At 39.4% G+C, this 25,481-nt stretch overlaps 1 protein-coding gene across 3 annotated transcripts in view; it reads left to right on the top strand.

The window, feature by feature from the left end:
* Positions 1-25,481, top strand: part of LOC119657273 (cytosolic purine 5'-nucleotidase) — a 206,918-nt gene that overhangs the window by 35,784 nt on the left and 145,653 nt on the right. For all 3 annotated transcript variants that reach the window (XM_038064110.1, XM_038064111.1, XM_038064112.1), the window contains one exon: positions 16,481-16,599. In XM_038064110.1, the coding sequence (XP_037920038.1) occupies positions 16,481-16,599 (119 nt within the window). The remainder of the gene's footprint in view (positions 1-16,480; positions 16,600-25,481) is intronic.

Genomic DNA, 25,481 nt, shown 5'->3' with positions numbered 1-25,481 from the left:
TTCGGTGAAACGAAATTTTCCACCCCACTTTCGCGTATATGTGGAGTCTCCCTCAAACTCAACACGAAATGGCGGCACTTGCTATATATAAAGGGATTCATAGACCACATGTTCTCACCCAATTTTGTGACAATTGGTTCAGCCGTTTCCGAGTAAATTTGGTATGACAGGCAGACAGACAGACATTGAATTGATTTTAATAAGGGTTTGTTTCAGACGAGATCTTAAAAATGTGTTTTTTGGCACCTTTCCAAAGGATCCAGATGATGTTATTGTGTTATCTTGTAATACCAAGCCAGTTGGTGTAGGGTTGCCTTTAGTTGCTGTCGAAACCTTACTGATTGAACGAAACATTCCTGATGTGGTTACCAAGGCGCGAACCATCGTTGGTAATGAGGAGTCTGACAGACTCGCAAATGATCTGAATCCGCAGTGGTGGCACTTGAGTCGGCGTTTAGCATCCAGCCATCCACTCTCAAGTCTACTCTGAAATTACAACGATTACGATTCCGAAAATTGCTCTTTAACATATGGAGAAAGCCCTGGATTTCATATGCAGCTGCCAGGCCTTCTCAGATAGGTAAGGTTTTCTTCAACAAAGAAAGAATAGGCGACTTTCGGTGATAGTACAATGAACCTAACAAAAGACTTGATTATTTGGAGCTGCGTATAATCTCTATGGCTTTGGAAACTCAGAAACTACGGCAATGTGGCTTCTTGAATATAGAATAGTGTAACTTTGGGCCATAAACTATGATTTCAGTTCCACTACTTTTGGGGAAAATTTATGTGATAAGGGTGTAAAATAAAACCAACAGGTCACCGCCCACCCTACAGGCTTCCTGTAGCACGGTCCTACTTAATTCCAGCCTACGTGTGGTGTACTTTTCTGGATATGCCCAAAACATTACTGTATCCATGAGGAATCGCTAGTGAGTACTTTGATTTCCAGAGCCTAACAGAACTGTATTATACAATGTATTTGATATGGCAGTCAATTAGCAGTAGGTTCCGGAATACGTTGAAGACGTCCATTGGGTAAGATGGCACAGAACCATTAGTGCCTACACATGCGATTCTTTGGATCCTATTCAGCTTGGCCGTAGCACACCCTTTGCTTAGCGCAGTTTACCACATAGCAGAAGTATGGGTAAGGGCCGGACGATCTATCGCTTTTTACATACATGCATAGAAGGGACAAAGCCTCTCATTTTTTCACTAATAACTTCTTATAAGCGAAACAATGCCGTCTTTCTTAACCTAAAATTATACTTCGCAATGAGAAGGATGTAAGACTTTTTAACCCAAAATACTTTCCGAACTCACACCACCGTCTATCTAGATATTTATTCCTCTAACAATTTAATCCAACTTTTTCCAGTTAGTCCGCCTAGGGTCTCTAAGTGATTTGGAAACCTCTTTTTTCTTTTCATTGTTGAAAGGTCTAACGGTTTAAAACCTACTGGTGGCTACAACCATGCAGTTATGTGAGGCTTTTACACACTAAAATCAACTTCTTCACCATCCACTCTCCCCACGGGACTGCTACAAAGCATTGCATCGCGGGGCTGGATCAGTTCTCAACTGTAGCCCATTATGGTTTTCTCCACTTCTTGTTTTCTTTTTCACAATTCTTTTTGCCTAAATGGTTGATGTATAGTTTTCAACTCCATTTATTTTCCGATGTTAAGCGCCTATCTGCGATCACCTCCAGTCTAGTTCAGTACACGGTAAACCTACGGCACTCAAATGCTCCCCATTCTCAGCCAGGTTACCATATCTTGGGCAGCATGGTCACTCGTCGTGACAAATCAATGCAGATAAGTCCGATAACCTCCATATCTACTTAAGAACTGCGTTAGCTCGTAGCTTAGTTCGAACGTGTAGAATGGTATTTTTTGCCGTTCTGCGATCGATTCTCGCGTTGCTAATTGCCGTCGAAGCACGCTAAACTTCCCGATTGCATACATTTTGTCGTAGAGATGCCGACCTTCATTCGCCAAGATGTCTATGGGGATTATCCCTGCTGTGCAACTTCTTCTGATGTTGTTCGATAAATACTGCATACCCGGAGTACACTTAGTCGATAAGTCGTTCCTAGTTTTCCGCAGTTTGATTTTTATCTAGAACAGTTGCCCAAACTGGAGCTGCGTAGAATAACACAGAATTAACTACCCTTGAAATAAAACAATGTCGATTTTGTCTTGATCCACCGATGTTCAGTAATATCCGAAGTGCGAGCAACGGTCTCCTAGTTATCCCTTCATACGAAAATCAACATGAACTTTACGCTCTCTCAGGTGTAGCTGATCCAATAAATTCTTAAGTTAAGAAAATCCCAGGGGAACTGATATTCGCAAGTTGGAGTAAAATCATGGAATCATGGAAAAGTATTGTCGAGGATTTGTTGAATAATCATCTCAGACACAAGTCAAATTGGTATTCTATATCTTCGCCAATAATTTTCGCTAGTGGAATTACCATCCACCAGTACTACGTGTAGGTGGCGCTCGGCCGCTTCCCAAAAGGATTTCGGTTCATTGCTTCTGATAAAGTTGTCCGATTTCCATAATTTTGGATATCTTGCACCTTTTGCTTGTGTGGTCAACCTTCTCCTCACTAACAATCGGTTGGTATTTAGCTTCGCCGTTCGCCTGATCATGGTAGCTGTACTAGCTTTTAAATTTTTGGCAAACCTATTCAAAAAATAACTGGCCTTCAGATACTTTTGAGGAGGACTCCAATTAGCTGCCATTTTTTTTATATTTGAGGACGTCACAAAAGGCGCACTAGTCTTTGCTAGTTTTATTGGGATCCCCGACCTCAACTGTTTCGAAGCGGGTGTGTTTGTAACGTGGCGGTTTCCAGGCTGACAACCGGCAGTCCGTCCTCCTTCTCACTACCGGAAGTGCCAGCAGCCAGGGTGAAGATCTGATTTGAAACCCAAGGTGTCTAAAGTATTGAGTTTGTATACTCAATGCTAAGTTCATCCATAGCCACTCAGCCCTTGGCATATGTTGATTCACTTTGCTTTTCAGCATCTTTCATGGTGCAAATATACATACCTCACGGCATCAATGAACTTCAGAGCAAAAGTAATGTGATTCGCAGCTTTCACCAATCGACCCGCGTTGTTGCATTAGGTACGATCAAACCTCAAATTCCATTGGGAAGTAAACCTGTTCTTTCATTATCTGGATTTATCTAACATGATTTGCGGCCGTTTACATTTACAGATGAATTCAGAGAAGTGCCGTACATTATGAGGAAAAAAATTTAACCTATTTCTGCTTATAGAACCTCCAGTGTAATTTTTCTTGCTTCCTGTATGAACAATTAATTTGAAAGTCTTCCAATGTACAAGTGTTGAAAATATAATCCCAGGCAAGGAAAAGGATAAGAAATTTGAACTATTTTTTTGTGTATAATATTCAATCCAACGGGGCAAAAACATATATTATACAACCTTGTAGGGTTGGTGATAATGATGGACAATCAGATTTGAGTAACACTCAATTCTCGATGATGACTTACAATGACAATATTCACATACTTTTGGTGTTTCGTGATTTTAGCTAGATAGCAGCATTATGCAATGAATACATTGAGTCAAATTGTAAATTTATTAAAAAATTTACGGGAAATTTTTCCATTTTTGGGTATAATGAAATGTCGTAAGGCATAAGAAACAAAGTGTAAGTCGGAGTGGAAGTTTATCACATGGAAACTCCAATATGATATTACTATGCATATCGCACGGTTTTAAACCTTGCAAGGGTCAAACTTCTATGCTGTGTGAAGTTTTACGCCCAGGTAATGAACCACAAGAAGATGCACGAATCCTCACCTTTGTAGATAATGTGATATCACATCACTTTAGAAAAGTGATATTTTTAAATAATATCACAAACTTCACCTTTGGTTAGCCTTAACGTACATATCACCAACATTACATGTTACACTCGGCAGCCAATATTACCAAATATAGTTCATCGCCAGAGTGTCATGATTTTTCCGAACGAACATTTGGTGATGTGTGATTGTGTTTGAAATATGATATCACATCAACATGGACATTACAAAATATTGCTTATCATACGAATTATATCATCTATCACTTCTGTACTGGGTGATGATGGGGTGGTATTGTACTGCACAGTTGATTTGTAATTTTTTGTGTTATTTGGATCGCGGCCGGTGATGGTAATGTAATTTTACACTTTAAAGTAATGTCATTTTTGTGATATTGTGTACAACATTTACTCATCTTAGTATATAAATGCACAATGTGCTATCCAAAGGGATTAAAAAAGTGAAAATCGTCAATGCTCTCTTACGACAATCATACCATAAATGGATAACGTAAACCATTATTCCACATTGTCTTATGCTTTGATCCTAATGCTAATGAAAGTTCCAATAAGTCGACATGATACATGCGTTGGTCATTTCCCTGTTGAGTGTACACCCAATGGAAACCCTTATATTATATTAGGTAAATTTTCATACCTATTTGATAAGAGCTCCAGCGGTAATGTTTTGCAAATATTATCAAAAAAATGCGGTCGAATTTTTCTTCCTAATTTCTTCATCTTTTCTTTTTCTTGGGTGAATTGGTTAGCCCTCTTTGTTGCAGCAAAACTTTCCGTGGTTGTACATAATAGTTTTCATTGAGATCGAACTTCCTGCAGAATACTTGTATGACTAATTATTTCACCTGATTCCTTGCTTTCCAAAGGTCAGTTTGAACAATATCGTTACTATCTCACCGAATAGCGGAAAACCAATTCCCAATTGATCACCTGGACCTGCATGGATCAGCCCCATGATCCCTGAATCATCTTCCATGTTGTTATACCCATCCATCTCTTAGCCTACATTATATCCTATATGTCCCAAATATCGTAAAAGATTCTACTTAATTAACCTGAAATGAATTAACAATTGATAGGTTTCGATTAGCGATTGATTAATGATTGTAGTACAGTCATTGAATTGTGAAGGTCGAGGCTATTGCCTCACATTATCGAATTTAACGCATCGGCTCTTTGTACAGAACTGATACTATTACACATAGTTAAATCTCCCGAAATAATTGATTACTTCTCGGTAGTATAAGCGCTTGTGTCTATAAAAGTATTTCAATATTTACGTAATTAGTGATACGTTGCAAATATTTTTCGGAGACAGCACTAACAACAGGGAATAACAAATATTCCGTTAAAGTATAGTTCGATGAAAGTGCAAATCCAAATAGAGTCATAGTGATAATTTTCATGGGAATAGAATGGGACTCATAAATCACAAAGTGAAAGCCTGTTCTTATCAATGTAAATTTTCCGTGCACACATGCCTGTCGCCAAGGTCAAAATCTTAAATAAACTATTTATTTCAAGCAACATGTGTGTTTGTGAACTTTAAACTAAACATAATTATCACTAAACATATCATAATGCTCATATGCCACTAAAATCAAATTTCTAATATTGAATCACATTCAAAAGAACAATAATGAAATGATGAATCATGATCGATGAGTAGCGGATTCAAAATTGGTTTAATACGTGAATTGTAAACGTTTAGACAAGAGACATTAACCATGCTCAAAGTCCATTGCTGAGGGATTCTCGCTATTTGTTCACAACTTTAGCTAGGATTCCTTCACAAGCTTGCTTCCCCGTAGCGTTTTGAGTGACATCGGTCGTGTAGAGCAATGCACTTTCTCCAGTAGCTTATCCACGGCTATTTCTGCCTTTAAATTATTTTATTCAGTAGTATTCTACCATTACACAGACGTAGTCCTTAATTTGGCGTTGCGTAGAAACAAAATTATTTAACGTTTTGGCTTTCAAAAAAATTGTTCATGGTCTAGAGCTTTTCAATGAAAATGGCAGTCATTTCAGTGATCTTCTCTAGTAATAGAGAGTCAATAGTTGGCTATTTGAATTAACAGGTATGAAGAAGTAATTAAGATTAAGACATTTAAAGGGCAAGCTAAACAATAAGTAACACCAGATTCACTGATGGAGAGGACCACTTTTCCTCGAAATATCGATACCTACGGAAAAATATACTTTCAGAAACATCAGTAAAATTAGTCTTCTTTAATAACTACAACCAACCCGGGCCATACGCCATTCGTAACAGTACAAATACAGATGTAATGTTTGTGTTCAGAAACTAAAATATAATATATTTTGGCAGGATTAACGAACCACTCACTGTGGACGTATCAGAATGTTGCAATTGTGTACTGTGCATTCCAGTATGCCCGCGGAAGGTAGTGGGATACCTTTCGTTTGGGAAAAGCGCTAGAGTGAATCTAAACGTTACGAATGAAAAACAAAAGCCAGTACGTTTGGATAAAGTATTGGTAAATGTTGAATGAGAACTTTCCCAAAATGTCCTGCTGGCTCATTTTTTAGCCAACAATGAATATTATGATCCTTTTCGTCATTCTACAATTCTCCAATCTACTCTGGATAAAATTTCCTTCTTTTGTTTCCAAAACTAGTTTAAACAAAGTTTTCTGAATGTCGGTTAGTACCAAATCGTAAGTCTTCAAACAACAGTTTCATGGCTTTGTCCAGGGTCGGGTTTGAAGAATTTCGGTAAGATGGTCCTTTTTTGCCATAAGAGGCAACTTAAGGGGGCAATTTTTGGCTAACTAATTCAAAGCCATCTTGCTACCAAAATAGTGGAAGAGGCAGTTAATAGGTCACTCTTTAGAATGTTACCCTTCCTTGGTGTCCAAAGGTGGCTAGCATCCTGGTCACCCCAAAACTTTGCATTTAGTCTCCTTTTTCAATTACACCGAACTACATATGTGAAATAGGATTCTCCCGCCAGCTGCTGCAAAGTAGAAGCTAACAATTCCATAGGTACCACATCTGGTCGTTATTTTACGTTTGAGAGTAATAATGGTCGCTATCACACCCCCTCGGCACTGAAGGTCTATATCGGAACTGAAATTCAGCAGATTATGCAACGTGAAATTCCGCTGAAAATCTCCTTTTGTGATTGATTTGGATTGTTCTAATGCTCTAGATCTAGATTCTCGGCGAAAGCTGGAGAAGCTCTTTTGGATTTTTGGGCACAACTCGACACTCTACGAGGACGATTGTCATTGGTCTACAGGCCTTATTTAGGTATTGACTCGAAGTCAAGCATCATTGCGAATTAAATAAGTTCGATGCTGTTTGGTAGGTCATTAACTGGGAAGTTATCCGCTGCTCATCACTGCAGTTTTGTCTAGGAGTCGGGGCGAGGCGACCCCGGTTCTGAACGCGACAACGACTAAAGAAGAAGAAGACTAAAGCTTGCCTTAGCAGATGTACGAAGACGGTTAGCGAACTAGCTGGTTTTCTTTTCTACAGGTTACTACTACTATTTACTATTTCGAAAAGCGTCTTTGTAGCTACTTTAAGCTAGGATTTCATACAAGACAAAAGTAGTTTATCATTGTTGGGATATTCATTTTATCTGGACCACCTGATATCTTCCTATTAATATATATCGTTGCCATTTACCTCACCCACCCCTATGCGCCAAGGTTGAAGAACTGGTCAGAGAGAGAACATTTTATTCCTCTACTGTTCAGTGCTACGTGTTTTATGGACAACCCCCTTCGGCTAACTTGGGATAGTCAATTCCATTGCATGTCTAAACCGGCAATGGCGTCGCGTTTTCCTTAAAGTGCTGCCTATTGGCTCCCGTAGGCTGATGAAGTTGTTCGTTTGCAATAGAATATGCTAATGGAATGACACGAACAAGTATTGACAAAGATTTGCAGCTTTTTAGAAACAGTGGTGGTAACATCCCAGGTGCTATTCCTATACAGCCGCACAGCGAAAGCTTGATGTTGACGCTGAGGGAGCTGCTTTTCGCGATTTTGGTAGTGATGTAGTGTTGTTAATGCGTCAGATGACATCAAATTCAATGCCATCATTTGCAGAAACATCACTTCTTAGATATATAAATTGCTGAACACCTTCAATGTTCTGACCATGAATGCAGGTAGGAAAAGTACCATGGCATCTCAGACTGAGAACCTTGGTTTTGCTGGTGTTTATCTTCAGTCCAACCCTGCTTGTCTTTTCTTCTAGATCCAAAGTGATAGGGCAAACAGATGTCATCAGCGTAGTCCAGGTGTTTGAGGGAAGATATCATCGTTCATTGAAGTCCTCCACGTCCCACGGGTAGGGCAGTATCTGTTGAAGTTGTTGAAGAAGAAGTAGTCGTGACAAAATACAACCCTCGCGGACTCCACTTTGTACTCCAAATTCCTCTAAGTCCCCGACCGCCCCTCCTACGTATAGCATTCCGGATACGCTTCCTGCTCACTCTGCCGAGAGTCTTCTCGAAATCAATAAAAAGTAGGTAGAGCGGAGATCTAAGTTTCCCACACTATTGCACAATGCAGTGCAAGGGGATGCAGAAAGGAAACCAAGCTGATTTCTGTTGACCAAAGCTTCGTGATGCCATTTGATACTTTCCAAAATTATATTAGCACAGTAAGCATTCAAACGAGTACACTTCTTCTAGCGTCTAGGAAAGATCTCCTAGCATTTCCGCATTGGTCGATGTAGCAACTCTACAGAAGAGAAGCAATCAACCCCAATAGCTTTATTCTGCTTAAGCGCGTTGAAAGCGAATAAGGTAATGGAAAGAAAATTTAGAAAGGATGATAATTGTATGGAATGAAATCCTAATTTGATAAATGAGTCGTTCGGGAAATACGTGGTCTACAACAGTAGAGTGTAGGTTGCTTGGCAAGTGGCAAGTAGAGGGAACTTAAACACATTTCCAGAAACTACCTACGATGGCGTATAATTGGGGTTGACACGCTATGCTCCACGTGCAGATCAATGGCAACCATATATTAGGAAAAGGTGCACTGTAATATCAACTTTCATCTCCATTGACATTTACCTCTCTGTAGACAACTATTGAATTCGTTTCCATTTTCAGGCTTATTATTTGAAAGGCATTTACATTCCATCAGCTTCAGCTTTCAATTGCATATGAACCACGTACGAGAGAGGGGCTCCGCTGCATTCGGCATCAATTGTTCAAAAATGGTACATGGTACATGAGGAGAGAATAATTGTATCTTCTTGGGCTTAAAATTTCACTTGACATCTGCTCCCTAATGAAAATTGTTTTTAATCGAATCATCACGGAGCACACCTCGTTGGATACCGGAGGGTTGATGAGGTTACTGGAAAAAATCATGAATATTTTGGACCTGGTAGTTCGTAGGTGTGTAGTAATTGAGTATGCGGACGAATATTAGACCATAGAGTCGAATGATATCAATACTTTGCTTATTTGCGTATATATATATGGTACATGAGTAAGCTCATGGGTACGACCTCCACATCTTTACCTCGTATGATTGCGATTGGCAGATGTCGCCGTTGATGTCAATTGCGAAAAGAATTGTCTTCTCGATATATAGCGATACACGCAGTATTTAATTATACTTTTCATATATTTTTCGAACAAAATTAAATAGGCTGCTTTGAAAAATCGTACCTATGTCAAATTCTCTGTCTTGTCTTGTCTTGAAAACAATTTTTATTGGGGCTTTCCAGAACAGCCTGCAGCTCACTCGACTAATTTTCTTTTATGATCTGAATCAAGACAAAATTGGTATCCAAGAGCGGCTTCAAGTCCTTGTACTCGTAGGCATACACTATGCCCCACAACCAGCTATGATGTACCTAATGGACGCGAGCTCGAAATTTACGATCCAGTTTAGTAAAATTCCAAAACAATCCTTATTAACGTTCACGTCCTATAGAGAAGACTGCAGAATTGGAGAAGGACACCTTCTGCGAGTGGAAGCCTGCCCCAGATATGATATCCAAATCATATTTGAATATTTTAACAGCCAAGTAGGGAGGGAGCCCTTATTCAAGCAATACGTTACCTTACATAGTTTTATTTAACCAGCAGTGTCACACGAAATGTTTGTTGGAAGTACCTAGTTCGCACAGAGAGAGACCTAGAAACAAACATAGATCTCTTCAGACGGGACTATTTTCAACGAAATTTACCATGTGATAATCGAACGCCGCCTTGATGTCAGAACATCCGGAGTGGTTAGTAACAAAACCACCCAGAATTGCCTTTACCCATCAGGTGAAAGTAAACACTGAAGTCACCCACTACAAAGTAATTGAATCAGGCGTGGAAGTTTTACGAACAGGTCAGTAGGATGAAACCATATGCACCGCAGTGTTTATCCTGCCGAGACAAAAAAGGAAATAGTAAAAATCGTAAGTTGTCAAAACACGATGGAATAACGTCTAAACTGATTAAATATGGTTCATCTTCTTATTCTCAAGATTCATTATAACGAATCAGTGCCTGATGACTAGCAATGAGCCATTATTTTCTTTCATAGCACTATAATCCTCCCTATCTGTTTCAGGGTTTTTCTGGGAGACGTTTCCCTTTCGTCTTCATCATCATCAACTACTAAACAACCGGTATCTGATCTAGGCTTGCCCTAATAAGGAAGTCTGAACATTCCGGTTTTGCGTCGAAGTCCACCAGTTCGATATCCATCCTCACCCATACGAATTAATTGGCCTGGCCATCGCAACATAGTGAGGCGGATTTTATCCACAACCAGACGGTCGTGGTATCGCTCATAGATTTTGCTATTATATATTCTACGGAATCGTCCATCAGTTTGTAGGGGACCAAAAACTGGTAAGAGTTACAAGAGTTCGTAATTTGTCTTATTGAGAACGCAAATCTCTGATTGCCACACGAAGACCAGAAATATCATTGTCCTGCACAATAAGAACTTTGATCATATGGTGATGGTGAGACGTTTTGGGCGGTAGGGTTTTCGTAAGCTGAAAAGTCAACAATCATATGCCCATATGCTCTACATGGCCTTCCCGCTGGCTTCTATTGATTTCGTCTATTTCATTGTTGTCCTTTGTGAGAGTTGTGCCTTAGTATACAAACATGTCAACTTATTCAAACTCGTAATCATTCAATGTCGCGTTTTGTCTGTTTGTCCTCTTTCATCTGGTTATTGTCTTGATTCGGGTCTTCTTTGCCTTTATTTTTAGGCCAACTTCCTTCGTTGCTTCGTCAAGCTTCACCAAGGCCTACTTTGCGCTCTTTTTCGATCATGCCAGGATATTTATATCATCCGCACAGGCAACTATTTGGAATGATTTATACAGTAGTGAACCATTTAGATTCACTGGCATCTTTCGGATTATGTACTCCAGAGGTATGCTAAAAAATATTGCCTTCCTTTAATACAGGGCCTGTGCCAAAACATCTTGTTAGTTTGGTATCTTTACTTGAGCACTAAACTGATTAATCGTCATTTTAATGATTCTAATCTCAAACTTCAAACTCATATCATATTTTGTATAATACCGATCGATGAATTTTGATGGATGTCACCTTTTTATTCCCAGGACTTGTCCAGTATCTTCTTTACTGAGAGTATCTGAGCCTTCTGCCGATCTTTTAGACAGTCAAATTTTTCTTTAGTTCTCCCAGCTGAGTTTGTCCCCTTTGCGGCAATTTTCCGGCAGAGTTTCGTTAGAACAAATAGTTCTTATGAACTCATGAATCTTGGTCACCATCCCAATAACCCTTGGTTTTAATAGCTCAGCGGGTTTGCCGTCTGGTGCTTTTTTTCTCAGCGTTTTTAGTACATCCTCGACTTCCTCGAGTGCAGGTGGTAGGACAGGTGCTTGTATGGCTTCTACTTCTCCGATGTGCGGAGATTATAGATCGATTATCGATTTTTATTTGGTCCATATTTTCTCGAACTATGGTTCTGGGTTGAAATCTTGCCTATTTTCATTCATATGCAGATCTCAGCATTTGTATGCTTTCGTTTCTTCTCTCTTGTCAACGGTACGTCCCAATTCTACGCATTTGTCCCGTTTGGCTCTCGTGGTTCGGTCCTGGAATTCTTTAGTATTTTTTTCATCGATTGCCTGTTTCCGCTCATCGATAAATCGTTCGTTTTGCGCCGCGACATTTTTTTGCCGATTTCACTTCCCACCATTGTTAGCCGCATGCTGTCGTAGGTTCAACGTCTAGAGGTTTTGTTCTTTGGACCAGTCGACGAGCACAATCTTCAGGTCGCTTGAGGGTAGCAAATCAAATACTAACTCAAAACTATTCTTGATTTTTCTTTTACCGAGCGCTCCTTGTCTTCCATTGGAACATACTCGTATATAGAACTTATGCCAAATTTTAGCTTTCATTAGAAGCGTGGAATTTGCAATCCTCCTGAGATCCATTCAACCCTTCTGCCTCAGCGCTGCCATTATAGAGGTATTACGTACTATGTTGTCGACAGAAATCCCTCTATGGAAGAACATCGACCCATACTAAAAAGGCTTGATTCCAGGCAAATCAGCAACGGATTAGATTTTCTTCCTGCGGCAAGCGATGGAAAAAAGGGTAGATGAAAACAACAGATAACTCTCAAGACATTTCACCATCAACAACACTCTAAGAACAAGGAGTATCATCCGTCCCTTTTAACCAGGCCTTGGAGAAAGTCAGAATCCTTCGGAAAATGTTTAGCCCCTGCTGGATAGACAATTTCGTAATCTAAACGCGAATGAAGTCTATGAGCGACACCATAACTATTTGGTGACCGAATAAAGCGAAGCTGAATAGGCTGCAGTGGTTGGAAGTCTCTAGAGCAATATTTATGACCTATAAAGAAGACCTTGCCTCGGATAGCTCGATGACGTAAACCAGAACGACAGGCTGTTAGAGATATCGAATTGTTGAACCTAGCTTCAAACCCGGGATATTTGGAGTTCTTTATTAGGGCAGGCCTAGCAAAACAGTCATTGTTGTGCCGTTAATGATGATAATGCATCTGACCAATTCGTCTACTAGTATTTTTTGTGACAAAATCATTAAACTGCAAAAAACGATAAAATTTAGAATGAGGAAAACTTGAGCCAGTTAATTTCTACAGTTGGATACAAAACATGCGGATAACACCGCTGTCCTAAAGATAACCAGAATTAATTGACAGCATCGGAAAAAATCAATTGAACTTACTTGCGCTTCCCCAAATATAAATAATTTTCAACCAACCTTTCTACGTCCTCGATCGATGTTCATTTGCAAAGGTGAGGCATACCGCACTATCACATATCCGCTACTATCACAGCTTATTGCGATGTTCTGATGCTTACCAAATTGCCTAAAACAAAACCTTCTATCTGAAGCATGCATTATTCGCAGAAATCATCATATCTATTCTACCTAAACTTATTGGAGCAATTGGCACCAGAAACGATCACGTATTCAGTTAATGACGTTAACGCTCCTGATATACGCAATATCAACGGGTTTTATGATAAGTCACCTCAACATCGGCCATAAATAGCCATCATGCGAATGAAGCCACGGATAAAACAGCGTAAGGATCCACTGGCAGGCCGCGCATTAAATGGTGCCGGTTTCGGGAGAAGCAAGAAGAAATGATCTCACTTACACGATTACCAACCATTACGAATGTGGCAGAATCGTGGAGCCGAATTAAAGACACGATGAAGCGGCCTCTGCAACCCTCGGGGTCACCAAGCCAGATAAGCGGTACATCAACCGAGATACTCAGCTTCGGAATGACGATGTTTGAAATGAAGGTCCATGAAAAGAAACGTCTCCACCATAAGTTTCTCGACGATAAAACGCTTGCCAATTGGCAAATTTATAAGAATGCCAACCGGGAAGCAAAGGAAGCGATCGCTGTCACAAGAACGGTCCATTACGAAGATCTTTACGATAAACTGGAGACTCGGCCAGGGAATGGCGAGAGAGATATGTATCGACTTGCCAAAAGCCGACACGAACGCACACAGGATATCTAACAGTTCTGTTACAACAGATAACACTGAAGAATTTGTTCATCCTCGACTTCCACAAGCATTGTCAACATTTGGAGGAGTTCCACCTGTTAGCGCAACTGAAGTCGAGGAAACAATAAAACGAATGAAATCGGGAAAAGCAACAGGACCTGACGACATCGTATCTCAGCTTTGGAAAGCAAAGAACTGAGACCCAATACTGTGGCTCAGTGAATTCTTCAATTGGGTTATTGAAGAAGGTAGAACACCATTTGACTGGCAAGAAAGTACCACAGTTTCAATATGGAAAAGAAAAGTAGTCCAGCAGAATGTTCAAATTATCGTCCGATCCGGTTTCTTTCGCATACTATGAAGATTTTTGAACACATTCTTGACAACCGTATTCGCTAAATCGTTGAAATAACCGAGAAGCAAGCCGGTTACTCATGGAGAAGCATCGCCCTTTTTACATTGCATTTCTTGCTCTAGAGAAAGCGTTCGACGTGTGCCGTACGAACTCATCTGGTATCTTCTCCGACAAGACTTAGTGCCAGAAGAACTCGTGCGCTGGGTTAAATTTCTTTACCAGGATTCGGAAAGTAAAGTTAGATGTGTTGTGGGTGTATAAAAACCGTCTCGTGTCTCTGTTGGTATTCATCAAGGAAGCGCCCTCTCACCACTCCTCTTTGTTCTTGTTATAGACACTGTCACACGGGTTATCCAACGTCCCTTTATGCAGATGATGTTTTCCTAGCATGTCATAAATAATAATAATAAATAAAAATGATCTTGAGCAACTTGTCCAAAAATCCGTCCTGTCACTCTCTATGGTTGGTCGACTATAAAAGACAATGAACGGCGTCTTACGGTAATGAAGACGAGAATGTTGCGTTAACTAGTGGTGTGATACGTTTTGATGACATCCAAAATGAGGATGTCCGCGGTCGATATTGGGTTGCACAGATCGTGGAAAAACTTCAAGGTAGGCGTCTTCGACGATGTGGTCACATAATTCACGCCTACGAGAATTCACTTGCTAAGGCCGAAACTTTTTGGTGAGCGAGCCAAAGGCCGACCGAAACAACGGTGGCTTGATATGCTGAATGAGATTTGAAACCCTCGCGATTGCATCTAGATCAGGATTTTGATAGAACCAAGTGGCAAAACCGGTCGCGACGGGCTGACCCCGCTTGTGAACGGGACAAAGGCTGAAGAAAAATGAGAAGATAATATGTCACTGAAAAATCGACCACTATATGTCAACAAAGGCTTCAGCTCAAGTTTCTTCAGTAATAAAGAGGAGTGTTACTGATATTCAAATTAATGAAGACAAGTCAAGCCATAAATTGAATATCATTTGTAAATTCTGGGTCAGAAAAGATACTTATTCTGAAAATAAGAAAGTGACTTTACTGGAGGCATAATTTACCATTCTGCTCGAAAGCTTCAATTATATAAAAGCATTTTATGTGGTTTGAATTTTCTTGCGGTACCATACACAATGTAGTACCGGACTAACAAGTCTTTGAAAACGGAAGAGATGGTTGGTGGGGTAAGTTGAATCCTTTTCTTCCTGCACAGAAAAGCAAGTTGGATACTGGGAGAATTTTTTATGAAAGAGTATTTGAGTGTACCATTATAAAATTTGTACATAAATATCCCATAATCTTTGCGCAGTGAGTATATCCAAGTATCCCCTTTAGTATTGAAGTTTTATAACTCAGAATGGAATTACCTCACTCAAATGAGACAAGTTTGACCTTCTATAACTTTTCTAATAATGGCGAGATTTCCACCTAAACTTTCCATTTTATGCCCTTAATGATTGAACTTTCAAACTTTTACTCTCCTGGCTTTTACAGCTGATGTCACAACTAATACCAATGGTTATATTCGGTGAATAATTATTTTACAGCTTTCCCTGTTTCCATGTATGAGGACCCTCTTTTAAATTCAAAGCAGAGCGATGTTCCAGCCTTTCCATCGATTTTTGTGTCAATAATAACCATTTCAGTGCAAGCAGCATGTGACAGACCGACAGTCAATGCATCGATTTTAATAAGATTTTATTTTCCATAAGATCTGCAAATCAGTTCAAATGATTTTATGATTTAATCTATTTTCGTAATTCATTTTCCGACTATCATATATGATCGTTAGTTCCCGAAGATATTTGTAAATGTTGTATATAATTAGGCATGATAAGAACCACGCTTTCACCAAACAATTTAGCGATATCACAGTAGCATGTCTCTATCTATTTAAAGCTGCATTTGGATGTTGCCTTCACAGAACGAAAGAAATCGAGGTTTGCACGAATACTTATCTAACCCCGCAGTAATTAACAATAAACATTTAACAACTTTAATGTCGTTCTCTTCACTTTCTCTACGTTATCTGAAATTAGACAAAAACTTGACACATGCATGAATTTACGTATCGCACATAAATCAATCAACTTTTCATGCACGGCTTCAATTACGTTCCAATATTAGAAGATATTTTATTGGTGTTTCATCTATTCAACTTTCTACTAGATGCTTACTCCAGATGAATCCATTTTCTTTAAATAAAACTAATTGCATTTTACTATCTATTTGTTTCCCGCTTCACAGATAAATTATAGCTACAGCATGGAAAATGCATCATTTGACGTTGGCACTCCCACATCACCAACTGTTACAACTCCTGGAGAAGGACCGGCAAGAAAATATTATAGGAAAGCAGCTCACCGGTAAGTCTTCCTTTTGAATGTTATCTTTCGATTGTCCCTTGTTTAGTTTAAAAAGCCTCTAAATGCAATTGAAATGATGTCCAGGTGAAGTGTTTTATTGGGGATTCTCTTTGTTGATTTTTTTACTTTTTCCTTATTCTTCGTAAATACATTTATCCCTACACAATTTAAATGGGGACATCAAGGGATCTATCACTGTTCTGAGGAAATATGGTGCTAAATTAAAGGCCTGGTATCAAACGGATATCCATTCTTCTGAGAAGTCGATTTACGAAAGAATTTTCCTTATTTTTAAATTCATAAGGAGGTAGGCAATAGGTGGCTTTTTCAGAGGAATTTTACGTCCTTTACATATTATTCTTGTCATTGGAAAGAAATTGTATGCAGAGTTTTTTTTTTTTCAAAAAAGAAGTCCAGCGTTTCTAAATGTAAATCAAAATTAAGCTTTTTTAACCACGTCCTTTTGTATTTAAAAAAAAATCGTCAAGATAAGTTTTGATAAAAGTGAAAATTAACTGCAATTCTGCGTTTCTACTCTTCTGAAGCTCGAAGTGGCGCTTAAATTGTGTTACTCTGGTAACAAATAAAAAATGTATTTTGTCCTATTTTCATCGATTACCCCCTTGAATAAAGTGCCGCTTAAGATTAAGGAGAACTTTCCGTTTTCGATGATAGCTAAACCTTTAAAGAACACCAGTACAGTGAGTGCTATGGGGAGCCATGAGACCCGTTTGCTCGAAGCTCATTTATTACTCTTCTGACGCTATAAAGTGCTGTAAATTCTTGCATGAATAGAACCAGCAGCAGAATATGTAAGTACAAGCCCGGGATATGATATGTTAGTCCAAATAAGAACTGCGTCCTGCGTATCAGATTTATGGCTATGGAAAGTGATATTGTTAGAACAGAAGTTAGGAAATGACTATGTACATTTTCTAGAAATTTCCTTCGCAATAACTACAAATTTATTTCTATTATGCAGTTCTTAGCGGGATAATGTATATAGAGAGAAATGACTTTTTCTTATTTGTATTTTTTTTTTGTCATAACGCTAAGAAGCTTAGCGAATTTCCGTTCAGAGTAAAAGCTATTTGGTTACGATACTGACTTTTCAATTGCATATCCGTTTTAAACATGTTTCGTTTTTTATTGGAATTTCAGCAAGCGGATGAGATGCATACTACCAATGGGTGCATATATCATCTGTTCTCTGCCATTATGAACCGAGAACTTCTCAAAGGACATTCGAACAATGCACTTTCACGCACATTTGAACAAAGTTCACTTGCGGAGAACACCGAAGTACATGTCCAAAACTAGACATTGCCGCCCGAGATAGCATGAAAGTTGTTACCTTCTGGAAAACCTTCAATGAATAGACTATAACAGTTTTCATTGAAAAGGTATTTTAAATGTATGCGCAGATAGCATGAATCGGTGCTCCTCTTCTTAAGCCGCTGTCACATTTAGTAGAGGAGCCGGTTCGTCTAGATCAAGTTCGCCATTTTTCTCTATCATAGGTTTAGTCCAGGTGAACTGGAGAGGCTCTCAAATCACCATCTAATGTATCACTGTTTCAGTTGGTCTTTGGGACATTCTCCATCGATCTAGACAATCAGGCTATGTAGTCTTAGCTTGTGATTTTTCATCAACACATGACTATACCATGGAACACGTTTCTCTCGCAATTTCTCTACCAAGAGTAAAACCCCATACATACCGCGGATGCTCTCATTGCGAACATGATCGGAGTGCGTTGTACCACTGATCCATAAAGCGCTGCTGATATTCTTTGATAGTCGGTGGGTATTAGCCATAGAGAGCAACAGAGGGAACAACAACTGCTGCGGGAAGCGTTCATGCAAAAATTGCTGGACCGAAGGATATGCGATAAAGTTGCACTGAATCTCTTCATGTATCTTTCGGGTAGGGACGAGGTAGGGCAGCGGTGTTGGTGTGTCAATGTCGCCTAGACTGTTTTCTTCTGTTTTTCTTCATCTTATCCTAGCAGGAAACGGATGCATCCGAAAGCTTGATCTTGGATGCATCTCCTTTTTTCATTCTCACTTCCTGGATGAGCAAACATGGATCTATTGCAGTGAATGTTCCGCGTGCTTGCTTCCACCTAGCTTTCTTTAGAGGAATTTTGAATCATCATTGCATTAAGACCCATTACCATTAATCCGAAATGAGTCTTTAAGGAAGCTCTGCCTTGAGTTGGCACTGTGAATTTGGGAAACCACATGCATCTGTGCAATGTCTGTTGTTATGACAGATGCTGCCACGTGCTCGCCGCAATTCGCGGCCATGTGATCGCAACCACGTAGGCGCACACTAATACATTGCATCACATACACGACACTAACACCAGCCCTTATGCGCGTAATTTTACTGGCGCAACTCTCGTCGCGGTCGAACATGTGCAAGACTTTTCCGTCTCCATAAAATTTCAAAGAATGTGCTGGCAATTGAATCTCCTGTGTATAGTTTTCTTGATATTCAACTAAGGCATGAGAATATAACTCCAAATCAAGGTTGTGCATTATCTGTAACAATCAAAGAAGTTGATTCAAAACAACCACGCATAATCTCTAAATCCGAAGCATGATATTTTAATCTTCGGCGCAAGAAGTCAGAAATAAAAAGTGGTTGGCAGTGAGTTTTCCTGAGACTGTCGAAATAGAACACAAACGGGTAGTTAAATGGTAGGTAATAATCAAAGATGATGGCAATTAAAGAATTGAGTGTCATCTCTGGACAAGGTAACGAAGGCTACACCTACAGACATCATCAGGTGTCCTGCATGTGCACAACTGAAAAGGAAGGGCGTTAGGCTAGTCCGCGCTAACAATGGATGTATAAGATTTGATGGCAGTACTGCTAATTAGCCTATCATTCCGACGGACAGCACAATTTCTCGAAGGGGAGCAAATAAAAATTACAGACCACACCTCACCAAAAAATTTTATTATAATTTATTTAATTATTATTTAAATTTGGTTAACGAGAGACTGGTTGGTTTAGAACGGTTTGCAATTTACAATAGAATTGTTATTGTAACTTACTATTCTAGTTATCTATTATTCAGAATCTGTCTCCTTTAGACATTCGAAAAAAACTTGTCCGGAAGAAAAAAATGTCCTCACTGCCTTTAAAGCATGACCGATCAAAAAAAGAATTGGTCAACGAGGCCCTTCTCAATAAAAGACACGTGCGGCGGTACAGCGAAATGGATTATCGCGAGTGAAAGCAGACCAAGTAGCAAAAGAAAAATCGTCGTAAACATTATTGCTGCTATTGCTCAGGTGTCTTGCATAGGGGTCCCAATCTGTTCTCCGGGGATTTTGTACTTTTCCGCTACTTCTCTCTGTTTCAGAGTTACATTCAACGTCAGGTCTCATTTTCCTGCCGTCCGACATGGAGAGTTCATCCGACACCCTCCAATTTTTGACGGCCTTACTGATAAGAGTATTCCCTAGGGTCATGTCCAGTACCTCCTGCCTTGTGCTGGTCACAAATGTTGGCATGTTCACTATGTTATATATTTCTAACCTGTTGCTTAAGATAAATTCAAGAAGGTTTTCATCTATTCAATTCGTACCGCTGCTTCCCTAGGTTTTATTATGCTGGCAACTGAGGAGAAGTGGAATCGACTTCGTTTTGCAGGACTTCACCATTCTAAAGTTTACTTCCTGTAGGATTCGGTTGTCTCCAGCTAAGAAGTGAGCGGATGCCATGGAAAGACATATATTTTAAATTAAATTTAAAATTAATTCGAGCTATGGGCTTTTGCAAACAGAATCGCAAATTACCTGCATGCTTCCTCCTTGCAGACCATGAATCTGCGCCCGATACGCCCATTACTCTTGAGCCAACACTCTTCCAATGTTGTTGCATTTTCCATTTTATTATTTTACCTCGGCTATCTCAGTGCTCGCCATTGACTTTACTAATGCTTAGAGCTCTTATCCGATGCCAGGGTATCGTTGTCGTCTTCCGATATGGGACTTCTCAATAGGCAGCAGGTCCCCTTTTCTGTTCAACCTTGCCCTTTCGGCTTCTATGACTTTAAAGATTCCTTCCGTGCTGCCGGTAGGCTTTTCATCTGACATGCCTTCTGAAGTAACTTTCCTCGGTGTCCGTGCACAGGGATGTCACCGAATCTATACCTCTTGAAGCATTTACGAAATTTAATTGCCTTCGTAGAGGAGTCAAGTTTACTTTGGTCTTTACTTTGTTTCTGTAAGCTCTTCACAACTGTGTAAAGATACTTATTCTCAGTCCCTGTGGAAGGTAGATTGTGACTGCATGTGCCCCTGCTATATTATCTCCACCATCTATCGATAGTTCTTCTCCCTTCCAGTCTAGTAGTTTAGAGATAGTGTTTCTAAGCTATTCCGCCCATCCTGCGTCGCAGTATAAGACCTGGTCGAGAGCATTTACCACTGAACACTAGCTCAGTACTCCATCCTTTACAAATCTGCTCAACGATAAGGTCTTCAATGATTCCCTACCCCTCACAACTAAGTATTTCTGTAGAATAGTCAGTTGAATGCTAGATAACGCTGGGCTTCATGATGCTATCTGAGGCCGTAACCTATCCGAAATTTCCGTCTTCTTGGGTTCGGATTTGGGCTTCTCGAGAATATTCCCTTCTTGTGGTCTGAATTTCTCTGCTCTTCCTTGGTCCCCCTGCTGAAAATTTAGATTCTCCCTGATCTTTCTTAGGGGCCTCTTGCGGTTTAAGACCTTCCTTTAAATAGCAAAAATAACATTTAGCGCCTGGGATCTCAGTTGTCTGCTTTTCTTATTTTTCTTGTTGCTCAGTTACTTACCCCTGGCTGCAACTATCCAATGACCTTAACACACTAGTTTGGGGGGAAAATAATGCCTGCTAGAAGGCATTATTGTTCTTGATAAACGGCGCCTAGGGAACTGCATTTACATTTGACAGCAAGCTGCTGAAACGATTTTAGGAGCTCCGTCAAAATAAGACTTAGGGGAACGTAGTAGCTATACATATACGAGTATATGCCGCCTATCATAGCTGACACAAAATTTCTTCATCTAACCCCGTATTGCTCAACCACCGGACGCTCATGTGGTGGGTTCAGCAGTCTAGTCCGTGACTTCAAACATTGAGGTTGAATTAATTTTGCTTTTTTGTTCCAGTTAACACCTCTCGCTGTGCTGGTGCAAGCAGCAAATACGTAAACCTTACTTTTCTTCTTCCAACATTGGTTTGAGGTTATACCGCACTCTTTGGTAATATGCCCTATTTCGCCACAACTTCTACATCGAATGGACCAATCAATATCATTTGCATGACTTTTCGAAATCGTTAACATGAACAAGACTGTAGAGAGAAAATTTGGACTCAGGGTGAATAGCTGCCCCTCCCTTCTTCTTTTTCTTCAGCCTTTGTCCCCCTCCCAAAATACCAAAAACCAAAATATAAATCTCTCCAATCCGAACTCATTTCTGCTCTCGCCAAACGTCAGCATCATACGAAAAATTACCATACCCGTTACTCGGAAGCTTCAAATCTTCATTTATACCCAGCTAAGTTGGTTAATGGTATAATCTCGAACAAAAAACATCCTCGACATACAAGGCAGTTACCTGTAAACGGGTTGATTAGAAAGTGGGGTAACAGTAAATGTTAATCCTTGAAAAGGCTTTGTACTCCTACGCGAATTCACAGCCTTTCTTTATATTGACAAAGCAAGCTGTCTTGAAAGTCTTGTAGTTAATCTCGAGCAAGATGTCAGGAGGTTGAAAAGATGGGTCCCTTTTTAGGAATTAGAGTTATCTAGACATTCTCCTAGCTCATCGGAATCGGGGAGTAGATAGAAAAGCACTCATGAAGAAATAGTATTTTAAGGAACCGGGCCTTCTCAGCTAATTTTGAATTTTTGCTCTGTTTGGTAGAATTTGCGCCAGTTTCGGGCTTGATGCAACTTATTTGTGGGATAGATTCAATCCGGTTGAGAGAACCTGATAAGAGGCGCAATGTCAAGCCACATGGAGTTCTCTTGATACTTGGCCAGAAGTTTGATTTGGAAGATCAAGTAGTCGGAAGCAGATTTTTTCGGAACTCTCCTTCGGATCTGGGCATTTATGGGTGGTTCCCCTGTGGAAATTTTATGTTAGATGCAGTTGATACAACATACTCTGGTCCAAATTGTAGGAGCGGGCGAGGAAGCTAGGCGATTGGTCAGCTGTGGAGTTGACGGTGATTGCTCGTTATGTAATACCCCAATTAGGAAGTGGAAATTTGAGGGAGTTCTTAAGTAGGCATAATTGTTTGGCGAGAAACATATCGGCGATCAGTATTACTGCGTTCTTTACAGCAAGGTTTAAAGTCGTTTGGTTAGAATTGTAGTACCGAATAGGTTGAAAATTGGGAATGTGAGCCTTTGACGGACGTGCAACTTGGTTTTGCATAGAACCACTATCTGGGGTCTATTTTTATCAGCCAAAAGCTCAGGCTTGTCCCTACAAGCTTGTCTGAATATGGAGCTAATATTTACCCTTATGCATTTCTCATGGTCATCTCTGTGACGAGGTTCAGACATTTGCCATAGCTAGGGGGGTGATTTTTTGTATAAAAAAAGGCGATTTTGATATCCTCCTAATGTGGTTTTCCCCCTTAAATCTTAAAACTATACCTAACCTTAAACTTTTATTTATTTAACGATATTCTTGTGCAGAGCAGGTGAATAACGAAGGATGTACCTTTTCACGCGGGAAATTTATAAGTGATGAACCTGCCTTGTTCATGTGTAGAATTCTGGTGTCTTTGGTTCTTTGTGCTACTGTGATGTGTCACCTTATGTGGTTGTTGCCAGTCCACTTGGCAATCCCTGTGATGTGCCACCTTATGTGATTGTTGCCAGTCCACTTGGCAGTACCTTATTCTTCTATCTTTCTAGATTAGATTATGGTTAGTCGGAGCAGCTAAATGCCAAAACTCCAGACTAACCAGCTATGGGAGCAGCAATTGCCTGAACTCCACAATGACCTAATCAAGCAGTGTAAATTATGGGAGCAGCGAATTGCTTGGACTCCACAGAATGAAACACGTTTAGCTTGAGTTTGATAGTTCCAACGAACTACGTATTTTTAATTTATATTTCCTTTTTTATACAATTTTTACCTATACTTAGTAGGCCGGTACATATGAATTTACAGTATTTTAGGAAAAATATTACATAGTAGGCAATGATAAGTTTACAGTATTTTTAGAGAAAATATTACATAGTAGGCAATGACAAAGTGAATAAGTTTACAGTATTTTACACCTTACCCCTTTTGAAAAAAATGAATTGTCTTTAGGAACGGTAGACAATTCGTTTTTTCTTTATTGTATAGTTAGAAGTTTTTTTTTTTCTTTTTTTTAACAATAATGAGTAATATTTTTAAAGTCTACTTATTGTAATATATTGTATTGGTATTGATTAATTAGGTGGTATATTTATATTTATAATAGTATTTTCAACAGAATAGGCAATTTCAAAGCAATTTTGTTTATTTTATTTATTTATTTATTCGTCTTAACCTATTTTTGTGAATTTTAGATATTTTATTGTCCTGGTCTTTTATCAGGCAATTTACATTGTCAATTGATATTATGCTATAAGGACCTTCATACAATGGGTCTAGTTTTCGTCTGTTTTCGACGTATAACAAAACTTGATCTCCTATTTTCAATGATAATGGGTTACATTTTGGGTCATTTTGGTTTTTTGTCTTTTTCTTTGCTTTTTCTAGAAGTTTTTTATACATTCTACTCTGTCCAATGTGTCCTGCTGTTGGAGTAGAGTGATTATTATGCAATATTTCTATTATTTTCGATTTGTCCGTTATCGTAATTAGTGGTTTGTATATTTGGATATCCATATTTTTTAAAGTATGATTCGCTAGCGTTTTAAATGCGGTTGTATTTAATATAGTGAATAATTCACTTTCGGCCGATAGTTTCAGAGTCTTGGTCTGAAACCTATTATTTAGATATTTTTCCAACTCTGTGAGTTCCTGCACTAATGCGGGTTCAATTGATTGGTTATTATTTAGATTTATATACCGCTTTATTTGGACTTTATTTTTATGTATTACGTTTATCTCTATATCAGTATTTTTTTTTTATATTGCGCAATTTCAATTCCGGTAAACGCACTACCTCATCAGGTGATAGAACCTCGAAAACGTACAGCTGATCAGGCTGCATGTTTTTGTTAGTAATGCGGTTTTCTGAAGTATTGTTAATGATAGACATTTTTGAGAATTGGTTTATCGACTGCAATTGCCTTTGCAATTGTGTCGGATAGATTTGTAAGACTGCCGGCACGCAAAATTAATGAGGTTTCGCTGTTCGAAACATTTTCTGCCATTGTAAGGCGTCGAGGTCCCGCAAGCCTGTCACCAACCGCAGCTGTCGGGGTTGACTCTGACGGCCTCCAGCGCGGTGGTTGCTCTCCAACTTTGTATTGCGCCATGCTTCCGGTGTTTCGACTGTCACGGTCGCCATGTGATGTGTCACCTTATGTGGTTGTTGCCAGTCCACTTGGCAATCCCTGTGATGTGCCACCTTATGTGATTGTTGCCAGTCCACTTGGCAGTACCTTATTCTTCTATCTTTCTAGATTAGATTATGGTTAGTCGGAGCAGCTAAATGCCAAAACTCCAGACTAACCAGCTATGGGAGCAGCAATTGCCTGAACTCCACAATGACCTAATCAAGCAGTGTAAATTATGGGAGCAGCGAATTGCTTGGACTCCACAGAATGAAACACGTTTAGCTTGAGTTTGATAGTTCCAACGAACTACGTATTTTTAATTTATATTTCCTTTTTTATACAATTTTTACCTATACTTAGTAG

The sequence above is a fragment of the Hermetia illucens genome, chromosome 5, assembly GCF_905115235.1.
Source record: "Hermetia illucens chromosome 5, iHerIll2.2.curated.20191125, whole genome shotgun sequence".
Taxonomy (NCBI): Eukaryota; Metazoa; Arthropoda; class Insecta; order Diptera; family Stratiomyidae; genus Hermetia; species Hermetia illucens.
The sequence above is the reverse complement of the archived record's forward strand: the minus strand, read 5'-3'. Positions and strand labels throughout refer to the sequence as shown.